The sequence below is a fragment of the Corvus cornix genome, chromosome 5 (genome assembly GCF_000738735.6).
Source record: "Corvus cornix cornix isolate S_Up_H32 chromosome 5, ASM73873v5, whole genome shotgun sequence".
Taxonomy (NCBI): Eukaryota; Metazoa; Chordata; class Aves; order Passeriformes; family Corvidae; genus Corvus; species Corvus cornix.
Window position 1 is genome coordinate 38,243,912 of NC_046335.1, and position 23,789 is coordinate 38,267,700.

At 39.4% G+C, this 23,789-nt stretch overlaps 1 protein-coding gene across 1 annotated transcript in view; it reads left to right on the forward strand.

The window, feature by feature from the left end:
* The window catches only part of INO80 (INO80 complex ATPase subunit), a 57,933-nt gene extending 39,962 nt beyond the window's left edge, over positions 1-17,971 (forward strand). Inside the window, exons 27-36 of the mRNA XM_019281415.3 lie at positions 1,658-1,785; positions 6,071-6,165; positions 8,464-8,536; positions 9,986-10,144; positions 11,432-11,534; positions 12,101-12,189; positions 12,970-13,125; positions 14,176-14,335; positions 15,138-15,347; positions 15,943-17,971. Coding sequence (XP_019136960.1) covers positions 1,658-1,785; positions 6,071-6,165; positions 8,464-8,536; positions 9,986-10,144; positions 11,432-11,534; positions 12,101-12,189; positions 12,970-13,125; positions 14,176-14,335; positions 15,138-15,347; positions 15,943-16,160 — 1,391 coding nt within the window. The 3' untranslated portion in view covers positions 16,161-17,971. The remainder of the gene's footprint in view (positions 1-1,657; positions 1,786-6,070; positions 6,166-8,463; positions 8,537-9,985; positions 10,145-11,431; positions 11,535-12,100; positions 12,190-12,969; positions 13,126-14,175; positions 14,336-15,137; positions 15,348-15,942) is intronic.
* Positions 17,972-23,789: the final 5,818 nt, after the last annotated feature.

The following is a 23,789-nucleotide window of genomic DNA, read 5'->3' on the forward strand; positions in this document are numbered from 1 at the left end:
CAAGCAATGATGTGCTGCTTGCTCCTGGCAGAGCATGATCATCACTGCCAAAATGAAGAGCAAAAGGGAGAAAAACAGTGACTATCTAGATAGGCAGACAAGCAAGAAAGAGCAGATCTGTCTTGTCTTGGGTTCTTAGCTAGTGAATTGCAGGTGCATGGCTCTAGAATGACCATAGGAGAGAGCATTCACAGCATTGATTTGTAGAGCAAGTAGAATACCTAATTATTTTAAACAATATGGTAACTCACAATTTTTTGAATTTCAGAAAGGAGACTGTTGGTTGCGTCTTCTGATATTCTAATGTAGATCCCACTAATTCCAGCATCAAGTCCACTATTTATATTTAAGCTAAAGGATGTTTTTGAAAGAGAGCAACTACATTCCTGCTTTTCTCAGCAAGTCGATAGTTGTTCTTGCAGGAATTGCTTACTACTCTGCCACATTGCTGTCCACCTACCACACCACTTTGGTACTCATGAACTGTGTTGCCTGCTGTGCTTATAAGATCTTTTTAGGAGTGCTCTTGTGTGATCTGTGCTCTTCTCTTCCACTGGTATGAACCTGGTTTTGGCTATATTAAAATGCATGGTGGTCAGATGAAAGAATTAATTTTTGTATATAACTTTTTTTTTAATTGGGATATTGGGCAAGACAGTTAACTGCCATACAGAAAGCTGGATTTTCTTCAGCCCATGAGTTAATTCATTCTGTGAAGGAGGAAGTGTGCAAAAGTGTTACCTGCTAGACATTAGAGAACATTACCTGCTAGACATGTTGAAAATACTTGGGTTCTGTACTAGCCCGCACCATCTGCAGTTGTCAGCTTTCCGTTTTGGCTGTAAACCTAAGTTCAGACATCCAAAAGAATAGAGAATCATCAATGGCCTTTCCAACAGATAATTTTTTGGAAGAAAATTTCTCTTCATCCTCTTTAAACAGTAATGTATTGTTTACTGAAGTTTATGTACAGAATGTACAAACAGGAAGATCTCCTTCCTGAAAAATACTTCATGAGCAGTGCTGAAATAGAGAGGACATGAAGTATAAAATCTGAAGTGACTGAAAAGATTGCCATCTGGAAACATTTCTTAAACAAAACAAAAGAGAAAAAAAAAAGGAGAGGGCAGGGAAGAACAAGGCAGTTCTGTGAGGGGACTGTTGTTTTACAGTGACCTAGAGAGCTGTTCTTCACTTTCTGTGTTGGTGAGGGGTGTGATCTGTGGAGGATGAATCTAAAGCTCAGCAGCAGGTAGCAGCAAATGTGCAAAGGACCCCATTTTCATGTGTGAAGTGGAAAACATTTCTTGAAGTGTCAAGGCATATAGTGCTTGTTGATATGGTCAGAATAAAAGCTTACATGAGGGATATGGCTATGCAAAAAAATGATTGAGCCCATACTTGAGAGGAGATCAGTCTGTGACAAGATTTTGCCAGGTGGGTATATTCATATTGCTCCTGTCCCAGCAAACAAAAGTTATTGTTACCATTGTGATTTTAAGTATCAGCCAGAAGGGATGTTGCAGTTTCTTCCATCACACCTCCTTACTTCAGGGATTATAATGCAGTGAAGTGCTAGGAAAACTTAAAAGCTAACTTGTTGCATGTATCTGGGTTTGCTTTATTAGTTACATGCTTTTCTTCTATTTCTTTTTAGATAAAGAAAGTCTGATCACTGACAGTGGAAAACTTCATGCTCTTGATCTTCTGTTGACACGGCTGAAATCTCAAGGGCACAGAGTTCTCATTTACTCCCAGATGACGCGGATGATTGACTTACTGGAGGTAGGAGAGCTAGAGCTGACAGAAGACAATTTATGAAGATGGAGATTTAGCAACACTGTTTTGGAGAAAGTACTATAATTTGGATGCAGCAAACCTGACATAAAATTGCTTACCAGAGGATACCCAGTTAATGCATTAATATGAAAATATAAGAACTGCCATACAAAGTTAGACCTAAGGTCCTACCTAGTGTTATACTGATATCAGTGTATAGCAGCAGATGGTAGGAGGAAAGTGTACAAGAATAGTGATACTTCACCCTTAGTCACTCAATTTCCAGCAGTTTGCAGTTCAAGGGGTTTCTGAACCAAATGTGCCTCCTGCATACTCAGTAGTCCAACATGGATTCTTCTTCCATGAAGTTGTTCATTTGCATCTTGACACCTTGTTAGGTGTTGGCATTTGCACTGCCCTGTGGCAAGGGGTTGCATGGCTTAATTATCCTCTTTTTCTGGTTTTGAACTGCTTCCTTCTATTTTCATTCAATGCCTGCATGCCCTTTTATTGGAAGGAAGAGGAAAAACAGTGGTAAATTTTACAGTGTTTATGTTGTAATTTCACAGACTTTTACCGTTTCCCTCTAATATCTGATTCCTCTGCAGAAGTTTGGTAAACATTAAGAGATTCTCTGGCATATGGGATAGGAAAGAGATAAGGAATGAAGTCATGACTCATAATTTAAATACAGGCAGTCTGCCTCTGAAGAAAAAACAAAAAAATCATTATTTGATGAGCAGCCATGCCATCAAAGAGCTAGGATACTGTTTTCTCCACAATAAACTGAAGAGAAAAAGTGAGAAGCCTGAATCAATAGCTGCCTAAGTCATGAGTTTTGTATGAACAGGAGAGTATTTTAAGGTCAGCAGTTAATAGTTCAATAACAAATCACAAGCTGAATTTTGTTTTTGCTGCTGTGAGGAAAAACAGAACTTGCACGGTCGCAATTCTGTATTTTGGCAGTTTGCCTAGCATTGCTTTGTATGCCTCTTTTTTTGGCAAACATTGGACGTGGTGTAGGTTTGTTGATACCCTGCATTACACCATGGAGCTCATAAAGCTGAGTGTTTAGTGCTTCTGTCTTTTCTCTTAGCATTCCATTTTAAAGGCTTGTGAGCACAACGTTTTGCTATTCCACCTCTTGAATGTTCAACTTCACTTGTGTTTTATTATCCAAATAAGCCACCTACTTAGTCCTCTGTTTTTCTTTCTTTCCACCCAAGTAACAGAAGCTGAAGTTAAGCAAGCTAAAAACCAAGTAAGGACTCAATTAATAAGAAAATCCTTGCAAAAGTTGTGGATCTGTAGATATTTTTCCTGATCTATCAAAATATATCCCATCTGCCTACTTGAATATGAAAAAACATAGGATGTCTTTTTTAACAGTATTTGAACTATATTACACTAACCTAATCTACGCAGGGCAGAGAGCACAAAGCACATTGTTTACAAAGTTATAAAACCTTGTTTGTTTTATGTAGCTTCAACTGAAGAACTGCTGAGTAGTTCAGCCATTATAAAATGGCAGCTATAAATACAAAGAGGAAAATTATTTGCTTTCAACAGAAGAGGATAAACTGTAATTTCAGTATTGTTATTTCATGCAGATGTGTATTTCATACTTTTTAAGATTTTGTTTGTTTTTCTCCATATGATTGCTGTCTTCCTGAAGAGCAATTGTCCATGGTTTCACTGGGAATCAGATTGTATTCATGAGATGAGGAGTCGAATTATGTTCTGCATGCAGTAAAATGTTCTACTTTTGGTTGTACTCTACCAAAAGTTAATGAGTTGTGTTAAAACGTAAGAGTACTCAATTTAGACTGTGAAATAATATGAAGGGAAAACATTTTACTGAGAAAGTATCAGTGTGGAAGCCCAGAAGAGCACTGGCTTTAGCAGTCACTACATTCTTACCATACTCAGGTCATCGTGTGTTGTTTGTTTCCTGTGTAGGTGCTCTGTTGCAAGGGTTTCATTATTTGTCCTAGACTGATGCTTCTGGTGGCTTGGTGACCCCTTACACTAAACAAGACTGGCAGGTAGATTTTTCAAGCAGGTCTAGTATAAGGATCTCTATATGAGACTGAAGCCTCCCTCTGAGGTTTCCCCACCCCACTCCGTCATTCCTTGTGGGGAACTAGAAAAGTGAGCAGTCATCAAGTGCCTTCCACAATTACAGTACAGACCAGGTATATTTACTCTTTAAATATCTTCTTTGCCATCAGGGTTGTCTCTTTAGCTGAAAGCATGCCATTTCTATGAGTGATCAGAACACTGAACTGCTGAGAAGTGTAGTATGAATTGCAATGTGGATTTTTTTTTTTAACTTTTTTTCTGAATTGAAAGGGTATACTGTTAATATTTGGGAAAGTACTGCACATAACCAGTTCACAACAAAAGGAAGTTTCGTATGAGCACTGTTACACTACTGTGAAGCATCCACCTTGATCAGAGGAAGGTGGATGGAGGCAGACCAGAACCTGTTAGATGATTAGCTAAGGGCTAATGTGCAAAGCTAATTCACAGACCTGGGGGAACAGCCCATAAATGCCAGTACTGCAGGTGTAGAATAACTTGTTCTTTTGCACTCTGTGCCTTTGTGAAAATGTCTGAAGTCTGGAAGGATAAATGCACCTGATGGAATGAAGGAAGTTGTTTTCTGTTTGTGCTGCTTTGTTTAGAAGACAGATAATGAAAAGATGGTTAATAGATGAGGGAAGTCTAAATCAAGATCAAAAGGTTGAATCATCATAAAGGCAGATAAAGACAGTAACAAAGAAATGAAAGGAAAAGGTTCTTGTGATGATAGTAAAAGGATTGTTCAACTCTGGAGAAAAGGTGGCATCATAGTGCCTAACTGACAATTCTCTCTGGTTTTAGTTGGTGACAGAAACCTGTCACAGAAATTGAATAAATCAACAGTAAATTAGGACTTGTTTGTCTGTGTAGTGAAGTTGCTTTTCTCTGCTTTGAACTTCTGTTGTTGTACTCCCTCCAGAAATCCTACTAGCCATGAGCTCTGTTTCGAAGAGGTTGTCCAAGTGTGGATTTGGCCATTTCCACAGTTTTATTTACCTAATTTTCTCTTTCATCTGTCTCACATTGAAGCTTGCTTCCTCCACATCAATTTTTTCTCAGTTCCTTATAATATGGCAGCTCTTTCACCATTTCTGCAGTAGTGAAGCAGAACACAAAGGGATCAGGAGCCCTGAAGGATGGTGGAAAAGGAGAACTGGGCATGGTACTGTCAGAAGGTTCATTGGAGTGCAGGCACTGCCATGTCTTCTCATAGCATATCAGTTCTGTGTCTGCTGAGCACTGTGGTTTAGAGCGAGATGAATCCAATAGTTCTTGCTGCTAAAGCATTATCTGTTCCTTTCTGTCTTCATTTGCACTCACAGCATCTCAAAAAGACTCATGCATCAGTAGGGTTAAACCTAACTCTTGTAACCAGTAGATGTTGCATCTTGTCAGCCAAGCAAGGATCCCATTGTTCAAGCACCCCAGAGGATAGCTTTCCAGAGAAACTCTGTGGTTATTTGAGCTTTGTATGTAATTTAGATTTTATTCAAAGTTGCACAGGTATCAGAAAATGCTGAGAACCTTAGAGCATGAAAAATGTGTCTCACTGGAAAAAGCCTTTGCTTACAGCATTCCTGGCTGATGCCATTTGATATGCATCTCAGGCAATGGTTTCAGTTCTGCTGCCTGGCAGGAGCTGTGGCCTGACACACCAGTGTAATGTTCAAAGTATTCTTGTGTGCAAGAGATTCAGAGGTTCTTCACTGCTGAGATGAAACCTGGACAGACATTATACAGCACCAGATTTTAAAAACCACCAGTCAAATGGTATAAAATCGACAGGGAGCAGGTGCAATTGGTTTGTTTGGAAAGGTTTGCTTGCACAGTAAAAGCTTGGGATTTAATAAAAATTTAGACTCTGTGAAAACAAACTTCCCATTTTAGTGATTTTTGTTTCCCTATTTATTTATAGGAAAAGGCATGTACCAGGTCTGCAGTGCAGCAAATATATTCCCAACTCTGAACTGACATTGTCATTTATCTCTTACATGGAATGCAAAAGCCAACATATGATGGAGTAGCTTTAATTTCTGGATTGTATTATTACCAAGTATTGCTTACAGAACATTTGTTGATGATGTTTAGGGAACCTTATTGTAATTAGCAATCCTGCTTTTATTGTGGGGTTTTTTTTTTTTCTGAAAGAATCAAGATTGAACAGTTTCAAGAACAACTGTATTTTTTTGGTCCATGTTCTTTGCAGGAATACATGGTTTATAGGAAACATACCTACATGAGATTGGATGGCTCTTCAAAGATTTCTGAACGAAGGGACATGGTAGCAGATTTTCAGAACAGGTAATGTATTTTGCAAGGTGTGTGTGAGATAAAATACATGTACCTAGGAAGTTGGTGTAAGATGTAATGAAATAAATGAAGTCTGTACTTTTCTTTCCTTATATCAAATTGACCTCATTTATTTGAAACAGTTTCTAGGTGGTTTGCTGACCAGTACTCAGTGGTGTTGATATGAATCTGTGAAAGAGTACTGGAAGCAATTTTAGTGTAGCCACTTATTGTACTTCTTGCCAACCCAAATAGGCTGTTGCTTAGAAAGAAGCTCAACGGAAAGGCAGAAAATGTCCATTGGTTATTAAATGCTTTGACAATTGACACTGTAAAGATGAGATTGAAAATCTTGCATATGCTAGAGTATTGAAAGTGACCTAGTTTTCTGCAAAACGAACCATTTAATCATATTATACTAAGAAACCTTAAACTAATAAACAAAAGATAAAATGGGGATGGGGATTTTATTAGCTAGAGAGGTAGGGTAACTTCTTGTGTGGTAAACCAAAATAGATCCTGACAATTTTTTTAAGCACATCAGGGCACATTATTTATAATTATTGAGTTTGTGGTTATTGAGTTCCTTTTAATCCTGAGATATGGCTTGATACAATATCATTTTGGTACAGTAGTTCACAGGTTATCCTTCCTGTATGTTGACATGAGCCTGTAAGAAGGCCACTTTCCTATTTCAGTGGAGTTAGATTCATAGATGTTGCTTTCACCCTACAATAAACAACTATTCTAAACTAGAGAAGAGTCCTTGTGTTAGTGGTCCCAAAGTATTGTAGCTGAAAATAGGAGTCCAGGCCTTGCAGGTTCGTGAGGCTGACGGACCCGAAGGACTGTGTTGCAATGATGAGTCTTCTAGTGAACTTGAACATGTGCAGAAGTAAGTGAGAGGACCATGTAGTACCTTTCTTTCTGCCTATTTCCACATGTCAGAAACAAGTTCCTTGCAGGTTATGATGTCCTCCTGGAATCTTGATGCTTCCTCCTGTAAGATCCTTAACCAAACGAAGTAAAAAATCCCTAGTTTTATTAATGAACAGAATTCATTTTTATTAGTGAATAAAACAACTGAAGAAAAATAATAATTTCAGCAGGAAATCCCTTTGAAATGTAGGTCAGCCAGTCTAAACAAGAATTCCTGCTAAAATGTTAGTTGAATTCCTCTTATACGTGATTTACTTATGAGAAATACTTCCAGAGAAAAAAGCGTGACTGAGATTAAACTATTCTGCAGGATATCCTTGCAAGGCGCTGAAAATATATAGCTATGAGATGATAATTTGTTCATGTAGTCTGTGGTTCTGTCCACTTTCCTTCCCATATGGCACATCAAGAAGCATTTCACAGCTGGGTGTTCAGGTGACTGTCTATACATACATCCCACTATTGTTACAAGAGAGCAGATTACCTGGCCAAGGATTATCTTCAGTGCAAACAGGCACCTGTTGACTCCTTTGGCTTTGTTACCTGCAAGATAATGTCTGAAGATTTACAGCTTGGTTTTAGTTCCTTCCAGTTCATTCCGCAGGAGTTTCTGGTACTTTACTGATTTTACATTTGCCAAGTTGTTCAGACAGTGTAGTACCAAAAGGATGTGACGTTCCAGACTGTCTTCTCTTAAGCAGAGAAGGACAATGTGTCAATGTCTTTGGAGTCCGTACTAGTGTACTGTCTGCTTTGTTTGTCTCAGCCTGTTCACAGATCCATAAGGTGTTGAACACTTCTAAATAATGCTGACCCTCCAGAGACACTAGTGTCGTTTACAACCTTAGCGGAAGTTTTGATTTTGCTGTTATCACTTAAGTTTCCATCAGTACTTGGTCTTGCCCCATAAAGGCTTGTCTCCATGTTCGTTCTGTTCAAAGCACCAAATTGAGAACAAAACTTGCACTACAGAGTTTTGACATTTATTTTTCTGTTTTTATCAATTGAGCATCATTAAGGCAAGATTTCTTTAACATGGGGTCAGTTCTGTGAAACAGTAAATTGTTCTTTGTCCATATGAAATCTTAATTTCCAGTGTGGGCAAGATAAACAAGCCCTGGTTTGTTTTGATACAGATTAATAAACTGCAAGTTGAATGTTTACATGTTCAGACAGTCCTCACTTGTAGATTAACTTCTTTCACTCTTTCATACATTTTTTTCCTTGACCATGAATGAACAGCACAAAATGTTCTGAAGTGTTCAAGTAATAGAAACAGCTCTGATTGCTTCATATAGGTCAAAAAATTGCTTCTGTGGTTATTCCTTGTTCATGCACAAAATAAGGGGATTTAATCTCTTTCCTCTACAGGAATGATATTTTCGTGTTCCTGTTAAGTACAAGAGCTGGAGGCTTGGGCATTAACCTTACAGCTGCAGATACGGTAGGTGAAATTTGGTAACAATTTATGTGGGAAAATCAGTCATTCTGTGTGAAAGTTGGCACTCTCTTGCCTGTACTGATCAATATTTTTAGTACTGCCATTCACATTGTGAAATTGCATAGCCTTGTTTATTTAGTTATTATTCACAATGTAATATTACTTTGATGATAAAGTTGTAGAATATTGGACATTTTGGTACACAGTTTTTGGCTACAGTTGGAAATTTCTACCTATTCCCCACATACTTGAGTACCAGAGTCCAGAAAGAAGTTGGATTACTGAAGGAGTCTACAGGTGCAAATGACACTTAGATGAAACAGCATTCACTGTATGAATGACCCTTTGCTCCAAAGGTTCAGTTGCAAAGGAACCAGTGGAATAGTTATCAGTTACCCTTTTTTCTGTGCCCAGAAGAATGAAACAATGCCTATAAAGGTAGGAAGCTATTTGTATTTGAGTGTCAGCTACTCAGGAAGGATAAATTTCTTCCCCTGAGGTGTAAGGACAGACCGATTTAGGTGAATTGCAAGGATTTGCACTCTGGAGCAGCTGCCACTAATCACTGGGGAAGGAATACTGATGAACCATTCATCTTTTCATTAACAGCTATTCTTGTGCTTCTAACCTACACCTGGTGTGCATGCAGATTTGACCTCAAGTCTGTAGCCACAAATACCCAAAGATCTTTGAATCAAAAAAATACTACGTGTTTTTAAAAAAGAAATCCTATCGTGTCTTGTTGTCAGTCACAAGAAATCAGAAGAAAACAAGTATCTGTAGGATTTTCAGGGTTTAAAAGAAGAAATAAACAGATGGAAGCTCAGGCAGGCTCCTTGCATGAGCATTTTTAGGTCTATGTTTTTCTGTGTAACTTCATTAATACTTTACTTTGCTGTCTAAAATCTTTTTAAATGCTGTTGGTTTTTATGCTTATTATGCATAAAGTACTATTAGAGTAATAGTGCAATATGAATTTAATGTGGCATTTCAGTTTTTTATAGTCAAAGTACTAGAAATGTTAGACTTCATCTAAGTTTTGAATAAAAATTGGAATATTACTTTTTGCATGAAATTCTGATATGATGGTAAGTAACACTAAAATGCGTCCATGATGTGGTAAGTCTATAATTAATTGCATGACAGTGATTTAATGTGATGACAAACTTAGGAATTCTGTGCATCCCAGACAGGTCTGTTTAAGAGGATATTAAAGATGTTCTGTAGAAGTTGAAGCATTTGTAGTGTCAGTCAGTTTGAATTCACCTGAAATGCAGTGGAAGAGATTTCACGGGACTGGGCAAGGCTATTTAACACAGCCTACAGTGGGGCTGTAATTCTGTGAAACACGATTGAATTTTATTGTTACCATATATTGGATTTTTGTTTGTTTAATCACCAGGGGCTCTGAATGTATGTTTTTATTTAATCCTTTCTGGTGTTGCCTTGCAGGTAATTTTCTATGACAGTGACTGGAATCCAACAGTAGACCAGCAGGCTATGGACCGGGCCCACAGGCTGGGTCAGACCAAACAAGTCACCGTGTACCGCTTGATCTGTAAAGGCACCATTGAGGAGCGCATCCTACAGAGGGCAAAGGAAAAGAGTGAGGTAGGAATAAGGAACTCATCTGGAACAAGAAGTTACAGAGATGGTATCATAAAGCACGTATCAACATGAGTAAAGAGACAGAAAAAGTGTCTGCAGGGAGACAGAAGAGAAGGCAAAAGGAAGTGTCTTTGTTCACATGTACAAATCTGTGTCCCTAACACAGCAGCAGTCCAGTGACATTATGTGAGCTGGAAAGAAGCTAATTATTTACAATATGACTTCATGAAAACTTTTTCTTATGCTGCAGTGAAAAAACTCAGCCTTCTTTAAGACTAGGGCTTCTGTCTTTGCTGCGTCAGAGTTACTGATTCCCCTCATGTTACACAGCAGCTGATTTTTTTTTTTAAAGACATTTGGAAGGTAATCAAGTGGAAATTATTTGAGGTGTGATGATTGCCAGAAAAGCTCAGTGTCCTGCAGCATCAAGCAGTAAGTGTACTAGGAACTTCAAACCTCATGACACTTAATTGGCAAGAAAATAACTAAGGAGAGTCATGTTTTTCAGTAGCAGTAGGTACACTATATACAACATTCAGATGTTTTGTGTACTTGGGAGTTTCTTTTAGCTTTTGTCTTACTTGGATGCTGCTCATGATGTTGCAGCAACTGAATGCATTCATATTTCCCTTGTTGAAACCATTTTTTCTGAGATACTGCACTAGAGTTACCTGAAATCAGCCTGAAAATCAGGTGTAGTCTGCTGTTGGTGATGCAAATAATTTAAATTGCCATATGTTAAAGCTTGTTCTCTTCTGCTAAATTACAACTCTTTTTAGTTGTTGCATTTTTAAAGATACAGTTGTAGTAATAGAGGCTGAGTGAATTGCTTTAACTGCAACACCGACTCAGTAGGGAGATACAGTTTTCAGTCAAGGAGATGAAAAATGTTGCACCCTTTAAGAATGTGGTCTGCATGATCCTCTGTGCAGTTTACTTGAAAACTTGAATGGGTAAATTATACTTGAGAGGGCTGTTGCTGTATTTTTGTTTTGTTTTCTTCAGCAGTATATCAATTAATACTATTATAATTAGTAGTTTATTACATGCTGCTTAGAAAAAATGTATCCTTCCATAAGGGATGGTAGTTTTTTGCTGTCTATCTCAGTTGGTTCTCGTATTTTATACCCTGAAATTTTACTACTAACTTTGGTATGATAGAGAAATTGGATCAAGTCTGACTTAGATGTACTTGCATGATTTTTGCAGCTGGCTTTCAGTGATGGATAGTGAGAAATGTTTCATGGATGCTTTGACTTTCCTTTTCTTCACTCATTTTTTTCCTTCTAGATTCAACGAATGGTAATTTCAGGTGGCAATTTCAAACCTGACACCTTGAAGCCAAAAGAGGTGGTCAGCCTTCTGCTGGATGATGAGGAACTAGAAAAGAAATGTATGTGAAATTGGTGTTTCAGCAATTCCCCCATTTTCCACTTCATTACCTTATGAAATCTGTGTTTTTATCTCTCCGAACACATGTATTGCTGATAACAACTTCTGTTTCCTGTCTCTTTTTGTATTGCCAACTCTTGTTAGTACAAGCTGGTTTGATATCACTGCTGAGCTGAATGAAGTTGTGCAAAATGAGACATGATGATGTGATTAAGTTTTTATTGGCACTCATTCAGGATCATTACATTGTTCCTGAATGACAGAGCTTTGACAAGAATTATGTAGGTCATGACAAGAAAAGTATTAATAAAAGTGCTGTATTTCATCATACTTTTGAAGTTAGAGGCATACACTTCCATGTTGCTTGAAAGAAGAATTTCCCTGTAAGACTTTTTAGTGACTTGGAAACAAATAGTTTTAATAGAGTAGTGTTTTCAATGTGTTTTAGTTTCAATACAACTGACTTTTCTTCCCAGTTCTGTTAGAACTAGAACTTCTTGGTAAGATTCATAAAAGGATATGAAATACTTTTCCAGTGGTGACAGCTTTGTATTTCTTTTCCAACAGTGCGTCAGCGTCAAGAAGAGAAGCGACAGCAAGAAGAAACAAATCGTGTGAAGGAGCGTAAACGTAAAAGGGAAAAATATGCTGAGAAGGTATTTTGATACAGAGAGGTTGCTGTGTCAGTGGTAGAGCCAGAAGAGCTTCAGGATCACTGTTATGGGATGTGGAACATGTTATGCCAAGGCAGTCTTAAGGAGTAAACCTTCTTGCCTTTGCCATTGAAAGTCAGTCTGTGGCAGTTCCTTGCACAGAAGAGGGATATTACAAAATAAGTAATGCATAGTTACCTGTATTTTACTCATCAGCAACTTCAGTAATAGGGAAGTACTGCCTATCCAAACAAACCTGACAATCAACTGATCATTAAATTGGTGACTTTATCAAGATTTTGTTCTGCAAGGACAAAAAGGGGAATGTAAAGGAAGCACCAACCATGGATAAAACCCATATAGCTATGAGGCTTCTGTGGAACTAGGGAAGATCAGTTTGTTTAAAAAGCATCACTAAAACCAGGTAATGAAAAATCTGAGTTTTTAAGACAGGGAGGCTTTGCATTAATTAATTGAAATTTTGGGTAATGGTAAAGAATTTCAAACTCACTCCAAAAGGTACTGGAAATCAAAGTAATTTTGTAAGAGTAATACTCCATCATTCCAGCTATTTTATGAAGAAAAAGAAAACTCTTCTCAAATCTAAAGAAAGAGCATTTAAGGGATCTGTTACCATATCCTTCAGAAACTTGTTTTGGGAAATTCTGCACGTGGCATTCCTTGAGTTAAAGTGCTGAGCTAGGTTTTGAGATTTTGGGTGGCTTGTTCCCATTCTGCTGTTTTATTGCCTTTTTCATCCTGTTATTACTTTATTTATTTCAGAAGAAGAAGGAAGATGAATTGGATGGGAAGAGAAAGAAAGAGAGCATGAACCTTGTGATCCCATTTGTTCCCTCAGCTGATAACTCCAACCTATCTGCTGATGGGGATGATTCTTTCATTAGTGTAGACTCTGCCATGCCCAGTCCTTTCAGTGAGGTGAGACTCACCTCTGCTTTAACCTACATACTGTTTCAGTTGTGGCCCTACATCTTGTAGGATTCTTGTCTGCTATTTTAGCTATTGTAGAGCTTTGAGGGTGTGGGGAAGTGACGTGTCTTAAAGGTGAACCATGGAAATGAAAATAGATTATTGAAAATGCAGCAGCTCCTTACAGCTCCTCATGTTATTTGACATTCCATTATTCCCCTCTTCTTCACTCTCTACCTCCCTTTTCTTACAGTGAGTTTACGCCCTGACTTTCCTCCCTTCCAGTCTCTGAAATTTTTCCATTCTTACCTGGAGTCCCACTTACTTTCTTCCTACTTCCTTGTCCCTTTTCCTTGCCTTTGTTATGCTCACACTTACAACCATGTGCCCTCTCCCATACCAATACCTTCTACAGCAAGAACACTCTGCTTCTGAGCCAAGCAGTATCCCTCAAATAGCTCCTTGACATTCAGTTTCTTTCTAAGTACCCCTCACTAGTCTTATCTGCATCTCTGCTTCCTCACTTGCTTCAGGTTCTGAATTACTGTGATTTTTCTCCTCTGGAATTTAAATTAAAAATTCTCAGTGGCACACATCTTATTTTGCTTCATCTGTGTGTAAAGAATTGGTTTTAGCAGGAAATGTCTTTTGTTCTGTGCCATGTTGATTAAGATGTCTGTATTCCTTTATTGATCAAGATTTTTATTAGCAGTAGTAGTGGATTAAGAATCCTATTTTCTCTCTTGCAGTTGAAAATGCACAGTTGAACAACGGTTTACTTAAATCTGCTCAGCCCATTAGTCTTTTGCTTCATAACTTAGCATGTATTTTCATGAACTGAAATTAAATAGTGGGTGGAGGTCTTTACTGCTGCTCAGCATGTAAATAAAGTGTGATGTGATCAGGCAGATGATGTATCCTGCTCATGCTGCTATTCTAGAGAAAATGGGAAGGAATAAGTACCAATTACTTGTGATTGTATAGCTTTTGAAGATCTTACTATTTTTGTACCTTTTCCGAACCTGAGAAGCTAATGGCTTTGTTCTCTGTCATGTTTAGATATCCATCAGCAGTGAATTACATATGGGCTCTATCCCTCCTGATGAGAGCAGTAATGATATGCTTGTGATTGTGGATGATCCAGCTTCTTCAGCACCTCAGTCAAGGGCAACAAACTCTCCTGCTTCCATTACTGGCTCAGTTTCAGACACCGTGAATGGTCAGTACTCTTGCCTTGATTTACTGCTAACATTTATTAAACCTTGACTTTGCATGGCTAAGTGATATGTTTTCTGCATTTTACCCAGGATGTATGAATGGTTGGCAAGATATGGGGGACAATAGTTGCCTTTTCATTGAGAAGTTGCTTCTAATTTGATAGGAAATCTGTTTATAGTCTGTCATTCACCACACTTACCTCTTTGCTGTGTTAGTTATTTCAAAAAGTTGTGTCCTTTGTTCCTGTGTTATAGAAGGCTCTCCTTCCCATAAGTTTGTTACAAAATTACAGACTACCACAGAACTATTATTCTCTAAGCTTTTCCTTGAATTTACTGCTGGGTTAATAATTAGTTCTCTATCTCCAGTGGGTGGTTGGAGCAATTTTTTAAGTGCAATGTAATTTTAAATAATGTCAAGTGTTTTTAATTACTGTAGTTTTCTACAGTGAAATAAGTAGAATCATAGTTCTTGATGAGTTTCTTCAGAGATGGAAGATACTGCATCTCCATCTTCAAATAAGAAAAAGGATCATCCTGAAGTAGAACTCAGAGTCCTCCACCTCTTTGTAGATTGGATTCATAGTAATACAAGTAGTTGCAGTTAATAAGATACTGTTGCTGAAGAGTGAAGTCTTGTATACATAATTTCTTATCGTGAAATGGCTGCTTGCTAACAGTGTCCCTGTTAATGTAAATGCCACATAGGATACAGTATTAATGTAACTGGTGGGCAGCTTTGATGCTGCACTCCCTGTGAAAACACTGTAGGAGTTACTGTTGTAACATTCTTTCCTTGTTCAGGCGTTTCAATGCAAGATACATCTCTCGCTGCAAGAGGCCAGTCAAGTCGAAGCCGGGGTCGCCCCAAAGGGGGCTCCAAAGGCGGCACTGGCAAAGGCAGGACCCGGAAGTCGATAGCGGGAAGCGCAGCGGCCATGGCAGGGGCCAAGGCGGGGGCAGCGGCAGCGTCTGCGGCGGCGTACGCAGCCTACGGCTACAGCGTCTCCAAAGGTACGTGGGGCAGGGCGGGCACCAGGCTGCCCAGAGCACAGCCAGCCACGGGGGCTTGCGTGACGGCTGCTCACAACCGGTTAAAAGTGTTGTGTTGGTGGTACTGCTTGCCCATTATATTCTGAGATCCAGGCAGTACACAGTGTGACATGGTAAGGGTGTGAGAGGATAGCCAGTTTCACCTCAGATGACCTTGAGTTTTTTGTCTGCCCTTTGAATTACCTCATACCAAATATTTTTCCTTAATTTTTTTGTTGGTTTTGGCATTTTTTTAGTGTGGTGTTCAGACAGATCAGATAGTGTTGTTTATGCCATGGCTGTGGCTGTGATTTTCCTGCATTGCATCATGTTGAGGTTACCGTATCACATTCCAAAACCTCCTAAACTGATGGTGATTGAGCTGCAGCTTTACATTAGCTGAAGATAGCCCAAGGTATAACTGTAAGATGTTTTGTATCTTAAGGAGATCCCTCTTCATAAAGCTGTCATAAGTCATGAATACAGAGTGGTCTTAGGACTGGCTGTTAATATGTTGTTTGCTGTTGAAGTGGAATAATACGCTCATGTGGAATTTGGTTTTGTTTTCCATTGCTAGGCATGGCTGCAAGTAGCCCTCTACAAACAGCAATCATTCGACCTTCTGGACTTGCAGATTTTGGACCTTCAAGCGCCTCTTCTCCCTTGAGCTCCCCTTTGAGCAAAGGAAACAGTGTTTGTGGGACCCCCAAAAGTTTAAACCTGACCAGCAGTCTCATATCAGAAACTTCAATTCGGAAGCAAAGCAAAGGTGCCCACACCTCAGGTGGTCGGTAGTAATTTTGAACCCCCAAAGCTTGTCTGAACTGCATTGGCTTTCAGAGTAGACCACCCTGCCAGTTGAAGGCATGCTAACAAATGCCTTGTTGGTGTCCAGCACATGTGTGGAAAGAAAATCAAAGCACAATGGGAGCGGGTGGTTGATGTGAGCACTTTGATTATGTGTATTCCAAAAAACTATCTTTGCAGACACTGCAAGAAGGAGGGAAGGGAGTCTGGGGTAATTGGGAGAGTGTCAGCCTGTGTTTTATTGACACATCTGACAAAGATTCCCAAGAAAGCATCCAGCTACTCCATGCAATATCCTGCAGCTGAGTGTGCTTGAAGTCACACCAGTGTACTTCCTCTGTTATAGCCTGAGATGGAGCCCAGCATTAATTTTGTCCTATGAAATCAGTATATGAACCCCAGGAGTATCCTGTAGAGTCACAAGACATTTCTGTACTGGCAGCTGGTCAGTGAATGTGCAGGAGTAATTGGGGGCTATGCTGAAGATGATGTGTAATCAGAAAAAATCTTGGGTTCCTCTGGTGTGGGTCTCCAGGTTCTTTAAAGACTTGAAATTCAAAGGAAGGTGTCTCAGGTGGTTTCCAGGGAGCAGACTCTCTTCAGCACCATTTGTCAGGAAGATGCTCAGAGCTGCAGAATACAGGGAGCACTGTCAAGCCTCGTGAGAGCAGCAGCACAGCCTCTGCTTCACACAGTGGAAGAAATCACAGGCCAGTGATTGGTTTGCATTTCAGAATTCTCATCAGCATGAACACTCGCTGTGTTCAGAATGATTTCTCTCATTTTTGAGGTGTGCAAAACTCTTAAAAGCTTAGAAACAAAATAATACTCTATTTGTACAAATCTCGAGAAGGAGGAAAACGGAAGTGCTGAGGAGGAGTTCGTGCTGCTCCTCTCACTGCGCCATAGCAGAGCGTGGATCTGCAGCTTGCAGTGCTGTGAGAGGCGCAATGAAAAACAATCCTGAGAGAGAGGGAACTGTGCCATTCCCCCTTCCAGGCAAATCTGGGAAAAAAATTATGTAATATCCCAGCCATCCCATTGACTGTTCTTGCAGTGTGTTTTCCCTTCATCTTTGTGATCATCACACATACTGGCGTGGTTGAGTTCACTGCAGTGTGCGGGCAGTAGCTGTGTCCCATAAGGCTGATAGAAGGCAGTGCTGCCAGTACCCATCCATGTTCTTGTTCCCTTCCTCCTTCCTCGTTCTTGATGCACAAACCCCGCCCGTAGCCCCTTGCTTTGCTGTAAGCGTTGTCTGCATTGCACTGAGATTTAGGTGTGGGACAGTTGTTCTGTCTCACACGTTGAATTAAGAGGCTGTTCTGCCGGGGCACTTTCATCCCTTGAGAGAAGCAAGTTGAGTTGCAGGTCTGGGCTGTGACAGTGGAAGATGATTTCCTTTTTTATTATTATAATTTTTTTCTGACCCCAAATCCTTTGCCTGGCGTCCTACAGTGTAGAGCGAGTGCTTCCTGTCGGTTCTGCCTCTAATTTGCACACCTGAAAATAGCAGAACTGAGCTTAGTTAGATTGATTTTTGAACAGATTTGCAGGGGATAATTGAGGGGGAGGTGATGTTTAATTAACTCACGAAGACTTCCCCCTTCCCCTTCTATTCACATGTATATATGATATTTAGAGGGAATCAGACAAATGCCAAGCCTTTTTTTCTCTTTGAATGTGCTGTCTATTTTTGTAACTGAACTTGTACATATGTATAAAGAGAGACACATCTTTCTTTTACTAACTGGAGGAGAAAATCTTAAATAAAATGGAGTGAGATAATTTTATGTAAATCAGTGTCTTTGTGGTTTTTATGCATGTAGCTGTACGAATGAGAGGATTAGGGAAGAGAACATGGAGGGGTGCACATCTGGAAGTGCTTCTGGAGACAAATGCTGCTCAATGTAAAGCTCTAGAGTGTCTGTGCTCTGCCAAGTATCATGTTTGTAACCTTCTTCAGTTACAACTGTACCCTTATCCCATGTTTGTATTCACTGATTATCTCATAATCTATTTTAAAGTGTGCAGCAGGTCACAAGGAAACAGAAGCAACTATAATATGCGTAATTACACAGTACCTGAACTTCGGTGGTTCAATTCGACAGTTGATTGTTTTGAGACATCATTCTCTACAGTTATTTCTTTTCTTTTTTTTTTTACTTTTTTTTCTTCTCAGTGGGAGTTAAAAGGACTTTTTTATGCACAGTCTTGATCTCCAAACTGCTAGACAGTTGCATTAATTTGTAATCCAAAGTGGAGAGAAAAAACCCAAAATTGTAATTTGAAAAGCTTGCAAAAGTGTAGTATGTACTGTCACATGCTATATTTTTGGAAGATTAAATTATCGATATTTTAAACACTGATAAATATAAAAATAAAAATATGTATTTAAGAGTATAAATATATTTAGAATATATTTATAAAATAAATTATAAAATACATTTAACATAAGATAAAACTAAAAAATATTTTAAATCATTTCATCCTCAAGAGAAACACCAAATAACATCACAAGCTGTGGCAAAAGCAGTGGTAGCTGATCTGCTTGCACAGTTTGTGTCAGGCCAAGAAGTTCAGGAAGATCTAACACAGTTGTAAAATAAATGAACTGCTAGATCACATTCAGTTCCATTTCTGTTAGACATTAAATTTCAACATTTCAACATAAATTTCTTGCTATTATGCATCATAGGGGAACAGATTCTGTGATAGTAGTCAAGGTATTGGGAAAAATTCATGTGATGGCTGTCCTAGTCTAATTTCTTGGTTTGGGGAAGGAAGTAGTGCTATAGAGACAAACACTGGGAATTTTTTTTAAGAAGGTGGAGGTAGTTTTGTATCCATACCTGGGGAACACTTCAGTTGAAGTGAGCAAATGGGTGTGCACACTGAAGCTTTGTTCTTTTAAATTTCACTCTGAGCATCTTTTCACTCTGACTGTGTGTTAATGCACTTATATGGGTTAATGGCAGAGAAAGTCACTTTACTCCAAGAGATCAAGGTCTTTGCTAGAGGTAGAAACAACAAATGAACTGAGTTTGTGTTTTAAGCTGGAGAGGTGAAATAGCTGTCAGTATGGTTTGGGGGATGTTGGCAGTGCTGTGTATTCATCATGCTAGTTGATTATAGCATTTTACTCACTGATTGCTACAGAACTGTTAAATACAGTTCACTGATCAATGCTACTATTGAAGACATTTAAAGGTGATAATTTTCTTAGGTCCTGAGAAGTTAGGACTTAAATTAAAAGTGCTGTTGTGTCTCAGCCTCACACACATTTTTGTGGTTTAGCCTACAAGGGTTGTCTAGTTCAGAAGGGTCCCCAGAACACCCTTTGCTGCTAGCCTGCGTTTTCTCTTTTCTATTATGGCTCAAGTCTGCTGTCCTCTCCATTTAGCCAGCCACTAAATTTCCTTTCTTTATTCTGCAAAGAGATAAAGAGGTTACTGCAGGATGGTGTGAACCTGGAACTGCTTTAATTCTTCACTTCAGGATATTATTGCTGTACTGTCCAAATGTAGTGTTATTTCTGTGCCTTCTCCCCTCTCTGTTGCATGCTTTCCCCACCAGCGTCCCTGCTCTTCGCTGTCCTGTGTTCCGTTTGTAGAAAGCTGCCTGTCTGCCTAGAGCTGTATCTTGCTTTATTTCCATATTCCCCAAGTATTTCCTTTAGCAGCATTTCCCAGTGGGGGAGGCACACAAAGCTCAGTGGGAAAAGCTCCATGCAGCAGGAGTAGGGATCTGCACTACTTTGATTGTAGCTCAGGAACAGCCAAGTTACAGCTGAGAGGAGGAAGAGCACAATTGATAAAATCACTCCGGGGCAGGATGTGGATCAGTGTAATTTGGGAAGTGCTGCCCTGTGACCACTGCACTGCCTGTCCTGTCCTGGTCTCAGTGGAGCAAGCTGGCCTGCTTCTGCTCCCAGACAGACTTACAGCCTGCTCAGCTTCTCACTTCTGCCTCCATCTTTCTTTTTTTGTCGACTCTTCAGTCTGAAACACACATTATAACTCTCAGGGAGCCTTACAGGCATGTCTTGTGCTCCCCTTCCTGCTCAAGGTGGGATGGTGGCGCACGCCCTGCTGTCCTTCGGAAATTTCTGTTGGAGTGGCTGGAAAACAATTTGTAGCTCACTACCCAAAGGGATGCTGCTTGCATGTGAAGTATAACTGAGACATACGTACTAAAATAAAGGTAATCATATCTTATACTCCTAGAATTGTGAAGGATTTATTTTTTATTTGCAGCCTGCAACAGTCACATAGCAGTGAATGAGAGGGAAAGGGATGATTCTGCCTTTCTCTCAGGAGCATCTATTAGGACAATACAGATGGCCCAGCTCTCAGATTCAACCAGCAGATCTGTAGAGTAAACAAGTTGTTCTTGTAGCACTCACATTAGCATGTGCTCTGCTGAAAAGCATCCAACAAATGCCTCTTGAAATGGAGGAATGCATGATAAGATGAGTTGGGTTTCCTCCAGCTTCAGCCTCCTCTTTGCTCCTGCCTACCCCCTCAGAGAAGTGAAGTTACTCCAAAGCTAATGGGCCTTCCAGGCATTTTGTACTGTACTCTATTTATAGAATGTTCTCCTAGGGGCATATGAGGGAATTCTTTTGCATACTAAGCATGAGGAAGTGTTTCAGTGCTCAGGTATGAAACAATGACTCCTTCCTTCCTCAGCTGATGAGCATCACTGATAGAATGAGGTAGGGGAAGAAAACACCGAAACACCACTTTTCTGTCTTCTTGAGTTTCCCGTGGACTGTCTTCCTTCCTTGTCAGTATTGCTGGTTCTGTTAGGTCTTCTGTACTTCACAGGAGACCATGTCAGCTTCTGAATATCTAAGGACTACAGTATCCCTTGTAATCTCTGTGACTTTTTTTGCAAGCAGTTGTTTTTTTCCTCCCTGTCCTCAACCTTACCCAACTCTTCTTAAGACCCAAGTGTTGTCTTCAGTGCTTTTGGTTGGCAGGGGAAATGCTTCTGTCTGAAGTGTTAATTTTTAAATGCAGGACCCTTATGCCTTGCACCTCTGTTGTGGGGACTGTGAATTAAGATGAAACTAAGTATACAAGAAAAACTCTTACTGTTGCTCAGAGATTATAACTTATTTGGAAATTTACTACTGGTTTGGATTGTCTCATAAAACTAATTTTTGGACTTTTTTTTAAATTTATTTAAATTTTCTTATTCATAGCAAGAAACTAGCAGCTTTCTTCTCAAGATGTATTTAAGAAATGCTCTCTTGTTAGGTGAAGCAAATCCTGTTAATCTCACCTCTCATCTATTCCTGTAGCTCCTCTGATGTATCCCTACATCTTAACTTCCCAACTGGGTCCTCCTCTAGGAAGAAGTACATCACAGGTGGGAGCCCTCCCTCTATACCATGGTAAGGTGGTATGATCTGTCTTTCAGGTGACTGTCCTTCAGGTTTCTTTTCAAGTGATGTGTTACAGTTTCCCTTGATGTTACACTAGAGTTCAAATGCAGAAATTCTCATTTCTATTCAGTTTAGTGAGTACATTTTAGAGTTTCGCAGCTGCTGTGTAGACAAGTGGTTTTATGATGCTTGTTCTTCCACAATGTTCCGAAGAACTCCCCTCCCAGGTAGGCTCTTTGCTGAGAAAGAACATCCGTGTTCTCTGGGAACAACTATTCTCTAATTCACAGCCTTCTGTAATTCAAGTAACTTTTCTCCACAGACAAGTCAAAACTTGTATCAGAATTGGTCTAAACCCATCTGAGTTCCTCCCAGAAGTGCTTCCCAAGCAGTCACCTTTGGCAGCCCTTGCCCTCCCTACAGTCAGTCGGAAGCGGCAGCAGAGTGCCTGCCTATATTTCACTCAGCCTATGGAAGGCTGATGGGGTTTTTTTTAAGAATGGGAGAGTCAGCAAATTTCACACGTAGCTGGCTAAACGTTGCTTTGGGGTTTTTTTTTTAAACTACATTAAGCTTTTGGCGTGTGACTGCAATTAGCTACGTGCTGATCAGCGGAGCATGCTGCTGCACAGTAAATGCAATGGCACGTGGCCCGACACACCCTTGAGTGACACTTCATTGTCTGTGACAAAGCTCCCAGGTTTTCCTTCGCAAGCAGAGGAAACAGAAGAGATGTTCAGGCTATATGAACCTTCAGAGAATTGTGAAAACTAACAGCCAAAAACCTGTTTTGGGGGGTTACTCCATGCATCTGGTGGGTGCTAATGGGAGGGCCCTTCTGAGTCTTGTTTTTCTTGCTGCTCCAGCTCTGTCCATAGAGTTCATGTGAACGCTTTTTTGAACAATGTCTGCATTCCTGCAGACCTCTCTTTTCTTGCCATGTAATCTAGATTTTTCTTTGATTTAATCTTATTTACAGTCATAGTACTATGGTATTTTGTAGAACTATAGAATGGTTTTGATTGGAAGGGACCTTAAAGATCATCTAGTTCCAAACCATTTTTTTTTTAAGTGGATCTCTAAATAGATCTAAAGGTGCATAATGGGACATTCTGTCTCTGGGTTTCAAGGGCTCCTGACAAAGTAATTCAGTTTCATGATGTCTGTTTGTCCAGATGACTGCAGTCTTTCATCATTCTCTGCATGTTCAGAGTTTGGAAGAAATTAGTGTGACTAACTTGCTGTCATAATTTTACTGAGATATTTATTTAATCTAGTTAGCACAAAAAAAAAATTCTTCTTAGTGTTTTAGTACTTTGACACTCAGATCAATTCCAGTTAACTAATTGAAAACTTACTGACATTGTGATGCTGAATCTGTAATGCACAAGGAGGTTTTTAAACAGTGTTGACTTGGGACTGGATGTCCTGACAATTCCTTTTATGGGCAGCTTCCCTGGTTTTGATAACTTGCTGTTAGCATATGCAATCAGGGGGATATATTGCATAATTAGTGTAATTCAGTTTCACTGCTGTCCTTTGTATCATCGTGTCTGTCTGGAATCAAGTAACTAAATATTAAGAGTGAGAACTGGTTTGGAAGAATTTTCACAGACAGATTAGAGAAGCCCAGCTCTGCCTTGCAGTGATATAATTGATAGCATATGAGAAAAGTAATGTTTAAAATTTTAATTTAAACCAAATCTCATGTTTGAGATGTTACAGGAATTAAGTGAGGTATTTGGAACTGTCAGCAGCTAAAAAAGCTTGAGAGACAGCAAGAAATTTGAGTGATGCCTATAAAGCAAAAACACCCCAAGGTATATAAAAATGTTTCTCTCCTGAGCTTAATTTTTAGTTGCTTTGGTATGTGAAAATTTAAGAATACTGAGAGCAAATCACTGAACTTGCAACCACACAGATCCTCACTGAGCAACAGCAAACATAAGAGTATGCATGAAAATATGAGATGGCCCTTGCGTGTTTGCATCAGGAGGTAGTGCTGATTACATGAGCACACACTATCTTTTTTCCAGCATGGTATCACTGAACACCCAATGTACAGTTCCGAGTACTCTGAAAAACATCATCCCTCAATATTTCACCATGTGCTTTGAAAGTCACTGTACACTTTAGAAATCATATTCCTGATGTCTCAGCTCCCCATCTGTACAATAGAAATTATACCTCTTCACAAAGGTCTCATGGAGAGGAATTTGGGCTTG